This window comes from Azolla caroliniana, unplaced genomic scaffold, assembly GCF_043228905.1.
Source record: "Azolla caroliniana isolate FFs.n. ecotype wild unplaced genomic scaffold, voAzoCaro1.0.p SCAF_115, whole genome shotgun sequence".
In the NCBI taxonomy this organism is placed as follows: Eukaryota; Viridiplantae; Streptophyta; class Polypodiopsida; order Salviniales; family Salviniaceae; genus Azolla; species Azolla caroliniana.
Window position 1 is genome coordinate 46,978 of NW_028230550.1, and position 16,095 is coordinate 63,072.

The 16,095-nt window shown below is 36.0% G+C and overlaps 2 protein-coding genes across 2 annotated transcripts; one reads left to right on the plus strand and one right to left on the minus strand.

Annotated features, from left to right (window-relative positions):
* The first annotated feature begins 5,318 nt into the window (after positions 1-5,318).
* LOC147849235 (uncharacterized) lies at positions 5,319-6,861 on the plus strand. Its single transcript, XM_087337747.1, has 2 exons — positions 5,319-5,886; positions 6,313-6,861. Exons 1-2 carry the CDS (start codon positions 5,402-5,404, stop codon positions 6,719-6,721), a joined length of 894 nt encoding a protein of 297 aa, XP_087193873.1. The 5' UTR covers positions 5,319-5,401; the 3' UTR covers positions 6,722-6,861.
* Positions 6,862-7,074: 213 nt separating this feature from the next.
* On the minus strand, positions 7,075-13,534 carry LOC147849236 (uncharacterized). Its single transcript, XM_087337746.1, has 5 exons — positions 13,154-13,534; positions 10,629-12,696; positions 7,861-10,454; positions 7,654-7,777; positions 7,075-7,445 (listed from the first exon to the last, which is right to left on the minus strand). The coding sequence occupies exons 1-5, from the start codon at positions 13,265-13,267 to the stop codon at positions 7,381-7,383; spliced, it is 4,965 nt and encodes a 1,654-aa protein (XP_087193872.1). The 5' UTR covers positions 13,268-13,534; the 3' UTR covers positions 7,075-7,380.
* Positions 13,535-16,095: the final 2,561 nt, after the last annotated feature.

Sequence of the window (16,095 nt, forward strand, 5' to 3'; positions counted from 1 at the left end):
GAAGCAATGGAGAAAGGTAGGTTGGAATAAAAAGAAAATAAACGAGATGCACAAAAAGAGAAAGAGAAGGAGGAGGGAGGGAGAGAAAGAAAGAAGGAGAAAATTAAGAATGAATGAATTGAAGAAGGCGACAGGGGGGGGGGGGGGGGGGGGGAGGGATTGAGAGAACGAAAGAAAATTAAGAAAGAAAGAAACGGAATTAAGAATGAATGAATCCGGAAAAGGCAAAAGGAAAATTGGGTTAAGTAGGAAAGTTTATTTTCTCCAATTGAGAATCAAAATCGCCGACTCGTAGACACACACACACAACACACAACACACACACACACACTACAACTGGAGAGACCGATTCTGAATTTTGGTTCTTTTTTCTCTCTATGCGTTTCCAGGAGACCCCACCCACCATCACGTAACAATTTCTTTTATTTTTATTTTTTCCTAGAAACTCCTTTCTTCTATTGTTTTGTGAACATAGTTTTAATTTCGTTTGATGAAATTTCATCATGAACAATGTAATTTTTTAAATCTGGTTTTTGACCTCTATAAAAAAAAGCGCACTTAATAGAATGACACACTTAAGTGGGCATGCACTTAACATAATGGTTACTATATGTGTATTTAAAAACACTATCTTTAGCTAAATGACAATCAGATTTTTAGAGAAATGGAATTCATTGAGAAAACGATTTGCCTAGAATTCCACTATGTTATTATCTTGAAAACAAAAAGTTTGGTCAATTTCTCTTGTTCGAGATATTTAAACTTGGACACTTTCAATCTTGAAATTACAATGTGTATAATGGCGAAACTAGAGAGAAAGCGTGACGGGTAATTACCTAGAGATCACAAGACCATGAGTTTGATGCACATTTAGGTTAGAATAAGTGATATATGTTGTAACAATTATGTGTGAAAATCAAGATTTGAACCCAAGACATCATGTTTATAGCCTAGAGTGAGAGAGTATGCAAGGTTCCTTATGTAGGAAATAAAAGAGCAACCACGGCTGGTATGGCATTTATGAGATAGAAGTCATCTTTTGCGCGTGACTTATAATATAGTCTATCATTGCTTAGTGGAGTCACTCAAATGGGTTAAGCTAAATGACTATTAGATGACTCTAATAATGGATTTTAAAGAATCTTACTCAATACTTTTGGCATTCTAATTTGCCAATTTTAACAAAGGTCTATATTCTCATAATGATAATCGGGGGGTCTACCTTTATTATCAACTCTAAAAAATGGGTGGAATGACAATCGCTAGATATTTGCACAGTTCAATTAGAAGATATTCATCACCACTTCATACAATGTCTAACTTATCATCAAATTTAGGTTTACATTTCTTGAATGTGTGTTTTGTCATGTTGTTGTGTTACATCAAGCCAATTGATATTTGTAGAATTTATACAACATGATGTAAATTTAGAGACAAAATTCAAATTTCTCTTTTTGAGGTATCAGGAATTATGTGATATTCGGGATATGTACAATGATTTTATGTGTGTGGTGAAGGATTCATGGAGGCATATCATCAAAAGTTCAAGGAGTATTGATTTGGCAATTATGCTTATTGGAACAAATGGAAATTCTCTCCTTCACTGGTTATTCTTCTTGCCTATTGCACTTCTACATTTCCACTATCCATGTAGCAATGAAACTAAAATAATCATTATAACATTGTAGTGTTTCCCACATATACATACATACATACATACATACATACACATACATATACATACATAGGCATGCATACAAACATATAAAAAGTAGAAGATAATAACATTGTTTTCAATTAATGTCAGACTTCTTTCAAAATACAATTACATTTCTCAAAATTGGCAAGTTTTCTCATAGTATATTGAGAGGATATCATTTTGCTCCTTTTGACATATTGGGGCTTGCATCATAATTAATACAATTACATTTCTCAAAATTGGTAAGTTTTCTCATTGTATATTGAGAGGAGATCATTTTGCTCCTTTTGCCATATTGGGGCTTGCATCATAATTGGAACATGCACAATGCATTTGCACTCGATGGTAGGCATGGAGTCAGAGCACACCTACAAAAGTTGAAGGGAGTATGTGTGTGGTTGATTTGTTTATAGGAGCAAGTCAAAATTATTTGCTTGATGGAGTGTTCATCTTGCATATTGGCTATTCAATATGTCCCACTACCCATGTAGTGATGACACCACTTAATCATGGTATGGTGTACCATTGCAATGTTTTTTCACACAAATTTATTAATATAATTGTGTTTCACCCAAAAAAGAAGAGAGGGAGAGTTTTGGCATGAAGTGCAAAAGAAATCATGAACTTGGAAGCATCTAGTATAATGGTCTCATAAACAACGAGATTGATGTGATTATGAATTGAAGGATAAGTGAGTTTATTCAAATATCTTGGAATTCTTTTGAATTCCATTAGGTGCATAACGTTTAAGAGCCGAATATAGTGTGGATGTACTGTGAAAGTGAAATTCTATCCATTGTGTTGTAGAAAATGTAAATAGCTTATAATGAAGACACAATTGTTCTCTTTAGAAAACCAATAACTTTAAATTTTAATGTAGGAGGAACACACAATCACCTTCAAACAATCGAGGGAGACAAATGTTGAGAGAGAATGAGATTATTATACTTTCAAACACAATAAACATGTGGGTCAGGGTCACCCTGATATGCTTGAGTTATGGTAATTTTAATGTTCACTAGTTATTTGGGTAGATATTTCTTGAAGAATTAGAACCAAAGCAAGTGTGAAACCATAAATTTGTGGAGTCAATTAGTTCAATAATCATATGGATTTTGTGTAACAATCAGCAACGGTTTAGTTCGGTCAGGGAGGGTCCAAACTGAACCATTTAGAAATTTTGAAACCGGAACTGAACCGAACCATGAAACCGTTAAACCGAACCATTAAAAAAATTCAAACCATTAAGCCATTAAACCAGTAAAAACGCAGTTTCGGTTTTCAGCTTAGGTCAAATTTTAATTTTAATATTTCATTATTTAAAATTTAAAGATTTTCCTAAAATGTGAGAATAAGGCATGAAAATGAAAAGATTATTTCAAATTTTTATTTTTATTTTTTAAAATTTTAAAAAAATTAAAAATTAAAAAACCATTAAACCGTTTAAACCGCGGTTTCTAACTGTTGAAACCAAACCAAACTGTTTTACCCATTAAGCTGTTAAGCCACGGTTTCATGGTTCGGTTCGGTTTAAACCGAACTGTTGCCCGATTGTTAGTTTTGTGGACTAGTAGATGTCGAAGGATATTTCAACAAATGCAATGGAATGTTGATGATGTAGGCAAGGAGATTTGGGTGACCTTGGTGCATACAATAAAAGGATAATATGATGCTGTCAAAGGTGATTCAGATGTAGTCTTTTGAAAGCAAAAGGTTTTTAAGAAGAGATGGGAAAGGATGAAGGTATTCTGCATGGTTAATGGTGGTATACATTGGAGGTATCAGCTACCACTTTGGGTATTTCCTCCACCAACATGAGAAGGATAAAATTTTGTATGTATTTCTAACTTGAGATTTTCAGGAGTGGAAAAAACAGGTTGTTGTAAAATGCATATGTTCTAATGGAAAACACTGTCATGATCTTGCTATAACATCCCTCCTTCTTGATGGTGATTTAAGATCAGATCAGTTGACATGGTAGAATTCATGCATTTAACATCTAAATACATGATTACTTTTGTTGGATAATAAGGGCAAGATTGAAATTGAATCAGAGATGATAGTTATCCTACACATGTATCTAAAATAAGGGCAAGATTGAATCTAAATCATAGATGATAGCTCTCTTCCATAGGATTACTTTTGTTGGATAATAAGGGCAAGATTGAAACTAAATAAGAGATGATAGTTCTCCTACACTGATTTACTGGATATGATATGTTGAGCATGGAAATGGAGATGAAGCTCTCAAGCTTAATGAGAGAATGCAACTTGAGGGTGTGTGAAATGTAATTATCTTTACCTAGAAAGATTAGACTATTGGACAATTTTTGTATATTGCCTTTGGCCACTGTAATTTCAATACCAATGGAGAATAAATTTTCAATTTTTTTTAATTTTTAATTTTTAGAACCCCTTGGCCAAAAGAGGCAATACATGATGATTGCCCCAAGAAATAGCCAAAGTGTATATGGATTAGATTATCCAAAGTGACATGATTAAATATAATAGAAATAGCCCATTATGTCCAAAAAAAAAAAGCTCAACAAAGATCATGGGTTGTCAATTGGATGACCACAATCTCGATATTATCACACATTTAAGGAGGCAATTAGTCCATATAGAGATATATGGCTTCAACTTGAGTATTTTCAATTCAAGGCGGAGAGTCATATATTTGGCCTTTTCGTGTTTGTGTATCTTCAATCACTTTGATTAAGGTTGGCAAAGAATTACAAGTTTAAATATCAAAGGGCTGAATAGGAAACATGATAACTCAACATTCGTAACAATTAGAAATTTCTACAAAACCTTTCAACATCCACATTTATGTTTATGTAAAATTTAACCTATTTTTATCCACATCATGATTGATAGAAATTAGGCACTCTTCCAATGAAAACTTGACAATTCAACATTTAAAGGATTTGAAATACAATGGATAACGATAAGTCAACAATACTAGAAATTCAAAAGATGTGATCTTTATCCCCTCATAGAAGTACTTAGTCAATCTATTTTGCAAGTTTGTGAACTTGGCATATATACATAATGAAAAACAAAGTGCTTCGAGTTTATGGAAGGAATTGCATTTTCACATGTTCGTCTAGAATCTTGTTCTCAAGGAATATCTAATATTGCCACAAGTTAACTCCTTGTTCCCATGGGTTATAACAAAGTGATTCAGAAGATGAGAAACATGTTTGTTAATATTGCTAACACCCCAATTCTCGCTACCTTTGATAAAAAAATTCCATGACCAAAGGTTCTCTAGAGGCACATGTAGTTTTGTATCAAGAGTTATAAGCATTTCAATGAAGTTAAAAAAAACTCCAAACAAGAGGCTAGAATGATGATCTTGATATATATTGGAGCGCCTAGGAAGTATTGAAAATGGGCACATTGCAATGTAAGGAAAAGAAAGAAAAACTTGATCTTCGGATGGATGGGACCTGTGATGTTTATGCATTGTTGGAGAATCAGTGAGAGGGGTAAGGAGCCAAGGTAAGGTTCAAAAGAACCATGAATCAACTAACCAAGGCAAGGTTGAAATAACCATGGTTAGAATGACCAAGGTGAGGTAAAAGTAACCAAGGTATGGTTAAGTTTAACCCGGGGCGAGAGAGAGAGAGAGAGAGAGAGACTATGTGAGAGGAGAGAAGCGAGCGCGTGGAGCAACCATGGCTTTGTGAAAGATCATCCATGGCTCTGGACTCTGTGTTTTCTTCCTTCCAATTCACCCCCTTATTACCTTCTCTGCGAGAATCCTTACCTCGTAGACTCTCTCTCGCTTCAGCTTCCGATCATCATCATAGTAAGTCTTGTATAACAGAAGCACCCCTTTTGTGTGGAAATGATCTACCAAAAGGGGGAATCGATCCATTTCCTTGGACCCAATTAGCAACTCGACTTCATCAACATGATGAATCTTCAAATGGGTTGTTTGAATTTGGTTCAACCCAACCTCAATGGACTCCGTTACTGTGTCTCTCTAGTGAGGATGTGGAAAGTCATCAATTTGAGAGCTTCAATGGATTCAGTGTTCATGCTGCCGAAATTGAGTCTAGAAAGAAGCAAGAAGATACAGAAAAGAGTGATTTTCATATCAATGTTGGATATGCCATTCGGACCTTGAGGGATGAAATGCCAAGTTTGTTCTATAAGGATATCACTTATGATATCTACAGGTATTTCTAGGTGCTTGCGTCCTTTTTTATCTTAGGGAAACGCTAATAATGACCGATGAATTGAAATCAATTGAAAAGTTTTTATCTCGTTTGTTCTGTTTATGCATATATGCATGTGTATCTATCTAGGCACATACCCATCCATGTGTAAATATCTATGTATTTATGTATGTGTATGGATGTATCTGTATGTGTTAGTGTGCATGTATGTATCTTTGAAGTTTGCATGGATATGTATATGTAGGTAGATAATACATACAAATAACTGCAGATAGAGGAGTATATGCGTTTATGTGTATGTGTATATATATGCATCTTTGCATGGACATGCATATCTAGGCAAACATGCATACAAAGGAGCATGTATGTGCACTGCGTATAGTTGTAACTTTACACACAAATTAATGTCTTTTTCATTTCTTGCAGGGAAGATATCGTCCTTCATGTTCCTATGAATATTGTCACTGGAATCAATAATTACAAATTGATCTTCAGGGCTCTCCGTATTTATGGGAGGATGTTTTTCAAAGCATTGTGGTTAGATATCATTAGAATTTCACAACCATCAAACAATGTGATTATCGTACGTTGGCAAGTACGTGGAATTCCAAGGGTACCATGGGAATCACAAGGAATATTTGATGGAACTTCTGAATACAAGTTAGATAAGGAGGGGAAAATATATGAACACAAGGTCGATAACATGGCACTAAATGCAAGACCCAAACTGAAGATTCCAACTGTTGCAGAACTCCTGAATGTGGAGATATCTCCATCTGCACCAAGACCGACATTTTTCTTTGGGAGGGCACAAGAAATGATGAATGTAGAGTGATTTTGCACAGAAAAATGGGGTGGTCAAACAAATATGAGGTCTGTATTTTACATCCTCAAAGCTGGATTATCTCAATTTTGAGAAACTTGTATCTATTTGTATTTATAGTAATATGGTAATCTGAATGTGATCTTTGCTTCTTTTTTGGGAAGCCAATCAGTGTCTTCCTATATTTAGAGAGAAAATGAGCTGAGAATCAATTGGTTTCATTTAGCCATTTTGATATTTTCTGATTCAGAAACCTTATAGAATCATGTGGGCGATTAAGTGACAATCGTATGAACAAATATTAAACAGGAAAAGGGTGCTAAACATTACACAGGACAACTATTTAGGACACCAAGAAATGTGAATAAAGGGAACAAGTGATTTATAATATTCCATATTGTTAAAAATGTGTTCAGTACGTAGGCAACCTACAATACAATCAATATTTCAATACTTTTACAAGACGCATCAAATCTAACTAAATAAGAGGCAGCTACTTGCTGCCCTTCCACCAAGTTAATCTCATCTCTAAAGCCATAAAATCCCAGAATCAGAAATGGATGCACAATGGCTCATCTTCAAGGCAACCAGCTGAGCATATCAGAAAACAGATACATTGTGGAAGAAGAAGACTTTGTGGCTTCTTTCCTTGACATAATTTGTGGTCGGACCTAGCAAAGCCCATCCGAGTCCATAGTGGCACCCATAGGTGAAACAAACCCTACAGGTTCTCTATCTGCAAAATAAAGGGCACACAACTGAGTAGCGAACATGGCCTACCACATGAAACCATATTAATGTAGCACATGTCGGTATGAGCATACACATAATTACTTCATGCGGGGTTAATTAAAGCATTTTATGGCCTGTTCTAGCTCTACTCTAACCCCTAATAACAGTTATGTCAAGGCTCCTAACAGTGTAGTACAAAGCAGGATGCATACCATCATTGTTAACAGTGTTATTGTATGGTGTATTATTGAGCTTGGCCAGTTGGGTCTTAATCCCAACTGAGGAAATTCTGCTTGTGTTGGAAGAAAGAGCCTTCAAAGCAGCTCTCTTGCTTGACTAAAACATGAAATAAAATCGAGTTCAACAAATCGCTTAAACTTAACCTCTACACTGAAAAGTTTTATTGTAAGAGAACTTACTAATGGAATAGCTTTGGGATCCATTGTGCATTCTGTGGTGGGCTTTTCTGCAGAAATAACTGTGTTTGTTTTCACTTTCTTAACTAGTGTTTCATTGGTTGAAGACATTCGAGAAGACATGGAATTATTTCTGAACATCTCTCTGAGCTTCCTCAGGCTCAACAAGGTCAAGTCAATCTGTAGCATTGATTCTTCCTTGGAGATCTCTAATATGGGTTGCTTGATAAGGGTTGAATTCTTTTCCAGAACAGACTGTTGTAAGGTTTTTATTTCTACTTCATCATCCACATTCTCTCTTTTCATAGTGTGCAGATCCTCATAAAGAAGTGCTCCCTCAAAGTGATCAAATAGATTCTGTGTGGTGTCCAGATCCTCCTCTCTCTCTTTTATTGGCCATGTCTTTAAGTTGCAGTTTTTTTTCTCTTCTTCCTCTTTTTCAATGTTATTTTGTTGTTGTCGCACCAAACTCTCGCTGAAACAACTGTCCAAGTTTCTCCCAGTTTTCTCTAGTTTCTCAGAAGAGTTCATGATATCCTCAATTTCAATCGTATGGTCACCAAAGTCCACCTCCTGTTCTTTAACTTGATAAGCTGAGTCCATGAGCCCCAAGTTCAGAGCCAAATCAGCTTCGTATTTTGCTGCTAGGTTTTCCCTTTTTGTAACTATAGAAACCTCCAGGCGATCAATGATCTTTGCTCCAGATTCAAAACTATTTTGATCAGCGGTGCAATTGCCCAAAATATGTGGCTGCTCAGCATGTGATATTTCTTCTATACAGTTATCTGAAACCAAATGTGGTTCCGTTATTTGCTCCAAACAGTTCACATCTACGAAGGTTAGTACGGATTCCAGGCTAGCTTGAGAAATTTGTGGCATTTGTTGAAATTCCAATATGGGTTCTGTGTTAGCTTCAGAATTCAATATTACCTCAACCTTCATAGAGGGCTGTTCTTCCTCAGAACAGTGATTGACAAACATTGTAACTGATTGGTTTTGTTCCTTTTCTTCCACATCTATGTTCTCTCTCAGGCTTTCTAGATCAAGTTTATCCACACTGAGAATATTACTGGGACGCACAGAGAATTTCTTAGATTTTTCCTCCAAACTATTGATCTCATTGGAAATGCTATAACATGATGAAACAAACTGTGGAAAACTCTCTGTTTCACACTCTGCCTCTACATTGTCATTATGGCTTCTCTTCAAATCAAGACTTTCACAATTTTCTCCATTAAACACATGATGTTCTGTCTCTGTCAATCCAATTTGATGAGTATTAGCTGCATCATTATTTGGGTTGATCTCCACACTATTCCTCTTTGTGTCTTCATTTTGAAAGAGCTTGTCTCGTCCAGCAGAATTATTGTCCTCACTTTCTTTACTTCGCATCATGCCATTTTCTTTATCTCCACTGATTTCCTGAGTTTGATTAATGCCCTCTTCATTTTTATAACCGTCTTCTTTATTTTTGTGATTTATTTCTTCCTCGTTAGTTTGTGCACACTCACTTTCTTGCCCTGGAGATTCTGCTGCACTGTCAAACAAATCTTCTGCAAGTTCATCTATATTTATGTATTTGTTTAAGCTACCTTGAGTTAATGCAGATGGGATACTTAGTTCATTAATTGCCATATCTTCTGCACTTTCAGTATAAGGCAGACCATCGTGAAATTCTACTTCATTTTCAAAGAAATGTTCTGCTTTGGGAAAGAAATATCCTTTATGGCCAGTTTGTTCACTTATTTCAGAAGTATAGGGTTCTCCATCTTCAAAGGAATAGGAATCATGTTCATCATTTTCATTAATGTCCACATTGTTTTCATCTGAGGAACCATCTTCGCAGCTGAATTCATCTGCAAAATCAAAAGAGTTTTTTTGCACATCAGTTCCTGAATCATGTGACTGATGGGCCAATTCCTGATCAATTCCATCATTATGTAACTTTGAATCATATGATCGAACATATTTTGTGGGTTCTTCAGACCCAACCGTAATAGGGGGTTTGACTAGATCATCTGAAGCATAGATATCATCAGCATTCTCTATCTGCTTGACCCTATGCCGATTGTTTCCATTGGGTATGGAGCAAAATTCTTCACTGTAGTCTGTATCACCATTGCCTATCAAATTGTCTGCTTCAACCATATCTTGGATGGCATCTCCTTTTTCAGAAAATGATGGTGTATTTTTAATTTCCATTATACTGTGTTTCAGGTTTGGTTGTATCATTTGAACACACACATCAATGGAATGCTCAAACTCATCACATTGCCCTGCAGTTTCTGATAATATACTCTGAGCATTTTCATCAGCATCAAATACCTGATAGTGTATTCCACTCAAAACATCATTCATATCAACATTTTTATTCCTGTCATGGCCTTGAATTGTGTAAGACATGTCGACACATCCAAAAAGACCATCATTAGAAGAAGAGAGCCCTGATTCCGTTTTGTTGCAAGAATCAGCAGAAAATATTGCTACATTATGTACATAATTACATATTATAGAAGATGGAGATATGCTGACATCATGTGAATGCAAAGCACTGCCATCTGGATTCAGATTCTCGGCTTCTTTGGCATCTCTGATTGCTACATGGATGTGAAAGCAAGAGTCATTTCTAACTTCAAAGAACAGAAAAAATATTTTATGACAGCATATATTTGCATTGAGCATGACTGAATGAAGGGGAAATTTTAAATTGAACTAAAGTTACAAAACTTATTATTAAAGAACCAAAGTTGAAAATAGCATATTAAGAATACCTTCTATGAACAAAATGTCAGCATTCATTTTATCTTCAGCTGTAAACTGCTCCTCAGTGTCACAAGATAACTTAAATGTGCTCTCAGATTTATCCAAGGTAGATGCATCACATGTAGATTCATATTTTAACTCTTCGCTACTTTCCCCCTGTAGGACATTTTTTTCTATTTTCACACTGGCTTCCGATTCACTTACTTGGCACTTCTCCCTAAATTCCTGTGTTGATACTCTTGCATTTGATTCTTTGATTGAAGAATCATGCACATTGTATTCAATCTCTGTAGCATCCTGGTTCTCTAATAAACCTGTTATCTGGATACTGTTTTTATACTTCCCAATTTTTCCAGTAGTTCTGCCATCAATTGTTTCCAGTCTTGTTAAAATTCCCTCATTATCTACACATCCATTTTCATTCATTTCCTGATTCTTAGCTTCATTTATGTACCTTATAGATTTTTCTCGAGTTTCCTTCTGCATCTGATCATTTACTTTATTACAGATAGGCGATGAGTTAATCGCATTTCTAGTTCTTTTTGATAATGTTCCCTTCTTACTAGCTTTCTCAACTTGCATTTTTCCAGTGTGAGAAAGCTTCAAATCATTGAGTTTGCCCCTACTTTGTCGCACTGAATCTATTTTTGGGGAAAATATTAGAGAGACATCTTCATGGTTCTTTTGCAATTCAAGTTCTAATTTCTCATTACTCATTCTTTTCAAATGTGCACCCATTTGTTCATCCAGTATTAGAGTTTGGTTCCTGGTTTTCTTGTCCGTTGCATTCTGCTTTTCTACACTAGTTTCCTCTTGATTTGGGTTTTCACAAGGTTTCAAGACATGGGGAAAACCCTTTCTAGTTCTTTTTCTTGATTCGGTTACAGAAGAACTATTTTCCTGATGTTCTTGTGCCATTTTACTGTGATCAATTTCTTTAAAGTCAATACTTTTTTTCTCAGTTGTGATCAATCTCGAGCTTCTGCCTCGCCTCATTTGTGGAATAAACTCATACAACCCATCTTCGACAATCGTATCTGCATTTCCTCTTCCATTGGGTTCCGAATCATTCTTACTTCCTTGACCTTCTGAAATATATGGCATAGTTTGAGATATATTTCTATCTCTATTTCGGAGATTTCTCGAGATATTTTTTATCACCGGTTCTTCTGATATGCCCTCTGATTCAATATTCCCTTTGCCCATCCCACCATGGTCCCTTCTTACTCTCCTAGTAGGCATAACCCTCTGAACTGCAGAAACCTCATCAGAAGTTTGAGTTGCTGAGGCTATGGAGATTCTCTTGATGCAATTTGATGTGACCTCTTTATGAATGCTCCTCCTAGTATTCCTCTTCACTGGAGAAGGAGATTTTTCTTCCACTGAGAAATCTATCTCCGTGATCTCCACAGTATCAGAAAATGTGACCACACCTTTCTTCTTTCTAACCCCGTCATTGTTTCCGTCAACCTTCAGACATGTCTTCAATACTATTTTTGGACCAGTAAATCCACTCTTCATCGGTTTTATTTCACATTTGCTTGACTTTACTTCTTCTTCTTCTTCTTTCTGTGTTACTTTATCATTTGATAAAGGACGTTCTGCAGTTCTTATACTTGCTCTTCTTCTTCTCAATGTAATTTGTTCTTCTCTACCATTTTGTCCTGCCAAAGATTGATTTAAAGCCACTTTAGAATCAACAGGAGAACTTGAATCATCATTAGAATCGATCAAAGAACCTGAATCAAGTTTGGAATCAATAGTGATTGAAGAATCATCGCCCAATTGTGGGCTTGCATCACTTGCAGAATCTTCTTCCACTAGGCTATGACCTTTGGCCTCATTATTTCTAACTGATTTTCTAGTCCTGCAAGATTGAGCATTATGAATCGTTGAAAAGTCTCTATCAAAATCACTTATTTGTGCTGATTTTTCCTTCCTAGATGCCCTGGTAAGTCTTTCCATCTTTCCCACGTTTTCTGAATTTACCTCTGAGATCTCTCCCAGTATGCTTTCAGAATCATTTACATGTGAATGACGATCTTGAAGAATTTGTTCTACTACCTGTGGATTTTTCTGCCAAAAGAAGCAACAGGAAATTGTAGATAAAAATTAGGAAACTTTAGTTACCAACATATGCATAACCATGCATTTAATTCGCAATTAGCATTCCTGCCACACATTACCAGTGTAATTCTGTACTAATTAGAGCTCGAATGTTATGTTAAATGCTAATGACACACTTATATGCAATTGAGAAGTCCTAATTACAATATATCCAGCCTTGATTGGAGCTTGAATTGCATATAAATCCGTAGCTATGAAAATAACTAGGTGTGATTTCAGTAGTAAATGCATATATCATAATTAATCATCACCAATATCATGATAATTATACGATAAATCAGTATTAGAATTCCAATAAAAACGCACTCAATTTAATAATTATATACTTGTTGGTTAGTTGATTTGTGATTAAACCTTATTCAATCAATCCTAAATGAAAATGCATGAAAAAAACACAAATACTAACCTTAAGAAGATCAGAAAGAGAATTGGCCATTTCTACATTCGTAGAGTTTGCGGGAATTCCCTGCTTTTTGCAGAGAGTTTGAAGCTCTCGCCTCCGTAAAGAATGAAAATCCATGTGAATTAACCGTTATATATGTATTTTTTCTGTAACCAAATATGACAGATATGCTAATAATATCTTCGTGAAGGTTTCAAGGCCATGTACAATTAAAAGTAGAGTTGAAGGATTCTTGAATTATGGTTAAGTGTGTCCTTGAATTAGGATTCAGAATCCTTGAAATAAGGAACTCTAGAAAATCCCTGAGTTAGGATTCAGAATCTCTTGAATCAGAGTTAAGAATCCTTGAATCGGGGTCCAGAAGAACTGGAGCTAGTGTCAAGGATCCTTCAACTAGGGCTAAGTTACTTTTGTGTTAGGGTTTCTGCTCCTCAGAATTCTGGAACATTAGAAGGGGTTCAGAATTCTCGAGCATTAGGGTTTAGGAACTCATGCGATCCAGGTCTTAGCAGCTATGCATCCGTACGAAACGGAACTCGTGGGAAAACTGACAGGAATTACAGCTATGGATGATGGTGATCAGAAAAGGAGGGTGGTGTTGCGATCTAGAGCGGAGGAAGAGGAGAGACTCAGTGTTGGATCAATGTAACTGCTGGGATCGCGACGAGAAAAAGCCATGGTATGTAATGCCATGGCATGGACACCCCCACACAATTCTCTCTGTCTCTCTGCCTGGATCTGGATCTGCATCTGCATCTGTGTCTGTGTCTGTGTCTGTGTCTGTGTGGTGATAGAGAAGGCTTTTTGCCGTTCGTTATCCCATTTCGAAACAAATTCAAACTTGGCTTTTGGCGCCCATTTCATATGTATGTAATTCTTCTCCTACTCCGCTCTACAATCAGCCATTCATTTATAAGTTGTGTGAAGAAACACCAAATCAAATTGCCTTCCCACATAAAAATGCTCCATGGAATGAAGGAGTGAAACACACACAAAAGTTTGTTCTTGGTGATATAAGACATAGAGACGGATCATCAACACGACACACACATGAGTCGATATTTCGTCATGCCGATCATGTTACCCATTCCGAAGTACTAGTCGTCCTCGTGATCCTTAGCTTGTAGGGATGTTGGAGGTAGGTTGGCTCTGTCTTGATCATAGCTCAAGAGTGGTGGGGAGGATCAGGTTCTCTCTATCAAATCTATTCGCCTTTTTTATTTTAATTTGTTCTATTCATCAGTAAGATATTCTTAGCATACTCAAGCGCATATGGTCGCACACGAATCTATCGTTTGTATGTAAAGTAGGGCTCTGCAAGCCCTTTTCGCCCTATAAACCTTGCTTGAGGTTCGTCAAACCATTTCTCTATTAGACAAGCAATAAACAAGGTTTTACTAGTGGCAATAACCACTTTCCAGTTATGTAATCAATTGTCTAATTTTAAGCTTTTCTTGGGTAATGGTCTAAGTCATTTTCATACAATGATTATCAACACGAGAAAACTATTGTTATGTAGCAATAGCCTTTAACAACCATGAATTGGGTGAGAGATGGTACATTTCTTGAATTGGTTATGCTTCGTGTTTGATCCGTATGAATGGGCTTCGGATGCGGCAAAACATGGTTTATGGCTATGGTTTAAAACAATTTATGTTACAATAAGTCTATCCTTGAGTATTTGTGCTATTGGTTGATTGAACACATCATTGTAGCATGGGGATCCATTTATAACCATTACAAATACCAATCTCCTAACCCTCTCTTATAATAAAAAATTGCTTTTGTCCTTATATTTGAAGAAATGCTTATGGAAGACTTATATTTGACAACAATAAATTTGATTTTATGTGGTTGTTCTAGTCCCGGATCTCATAATCCGTTAGTAGAAAGGACATCAAACAATAATATGCACTTGAAAAGGTGTATAATATAGTGAATTGGGATTTCAACACGTACAATGCACATTTCATCATATGGTTCACTTATGTATTTTATTGTTGGGCTCCATTTGTATCGATGAAATGGTTCACTCAAGGATGCTAAAATACTTTCTAAGAAACACTTTGGCATCGATAGTTGCATCCCATGCCCCTTATGTGATCAAACATTTATTCATCATATAGTAGATCAATATATATTCTTGTTAATGTCAACGGGAGTCTGATGATTGTAATCTACAAGGCAAGACCTAGCCCATGGCAAGAATCAAGATTGGGGCGAATTAAACTATATGTTCTAGATGTGCAATATATGAATGGACATCCAACATCCAAGAATGTGGATGTTATGCTCACTTAAAAGGGACAAATGTGGAAAGATTGCAGGTGGAAACAAAATAGTGATGGTAATATAAGGAAATTGACAGAGGTGGGCACAAACAAGGAGACAATTCACATAATTGGCCACAAGTGGCACCCCTCCCAAAATAGAATAAAGTTGTGTAAGCACACTTCCATGTTAATAGCATTTTTCTTGTTACTTTCATCTAAATAGATAAACTCCTACATTAACATGTGGACAAACAAAGTCAATGACACCAAGAGCAATCACTTCCACATGAAGCCTATAGATTTATTTGAACTTGTAGTCATGAGCATAGTGAATTGGCGAATTGTATAGCCCACAGGATGTAGAATGCAACAAGGAGTAAGTATGCTTCTAAAAAATAATTGAATGCGGGTGTGTATAATATGGGTTCTAATGGAGAGCACATTATGCGTTGCAACAACAATATTTCCTACAATCATAACGATCATAGATCATGTCAACAAAAAGATTATGGGTACCCTTTAACAATAATATTAATGAGAACTACAATGGGAAGTTGCTTATGTTTTAAGGATGAGAATAATGAGCATTGTGAAATCTAGCATGTTGACAATAGCTGAACAACATTGTTAAGAATGATCCATAAGTAAAATGATTAGGCTTCCATAAATGAT

Bases quoted from the DNA above. Each gene is read 5' to 3' on its own strand.
- LOC147849236 (XM_087337746.1), bottom strand. From the start codon at position 13,267: ATGGATTTTCATTCTTTACGGAGGCGAGAGCTTCAAACTCTCTGCAAA. The intron at 12,697-13,153 runs GTTAGTATTTGT...TTCTTTTGGCAG, and splicing joins CTCTTTCTGATCTTCTTAAG to AAAAATCCACAGGTAGTAGA. The intron at 7,446-7,653 runs GTATGCATCCTG...TTTATTTTGCAG, and splicing joins TAACACTGTTAACAATGATG to ATAGAGAACCTGTAGGGTTT.
- LOC147849235 (XM_087337747.1), top strand. From the start codon at position 5,402: ATGGCTCTGGACTCTGTGTTTTCTTCCTTCCAATTCACCCCCTTATTA. The intron at 5,887-6,312 runs GTATTTCTAGGT...CATTTCTTGCAG, and splicing joins ATCACTTATGATATCTACAG to GGAAGATATCGTCCTTCATG.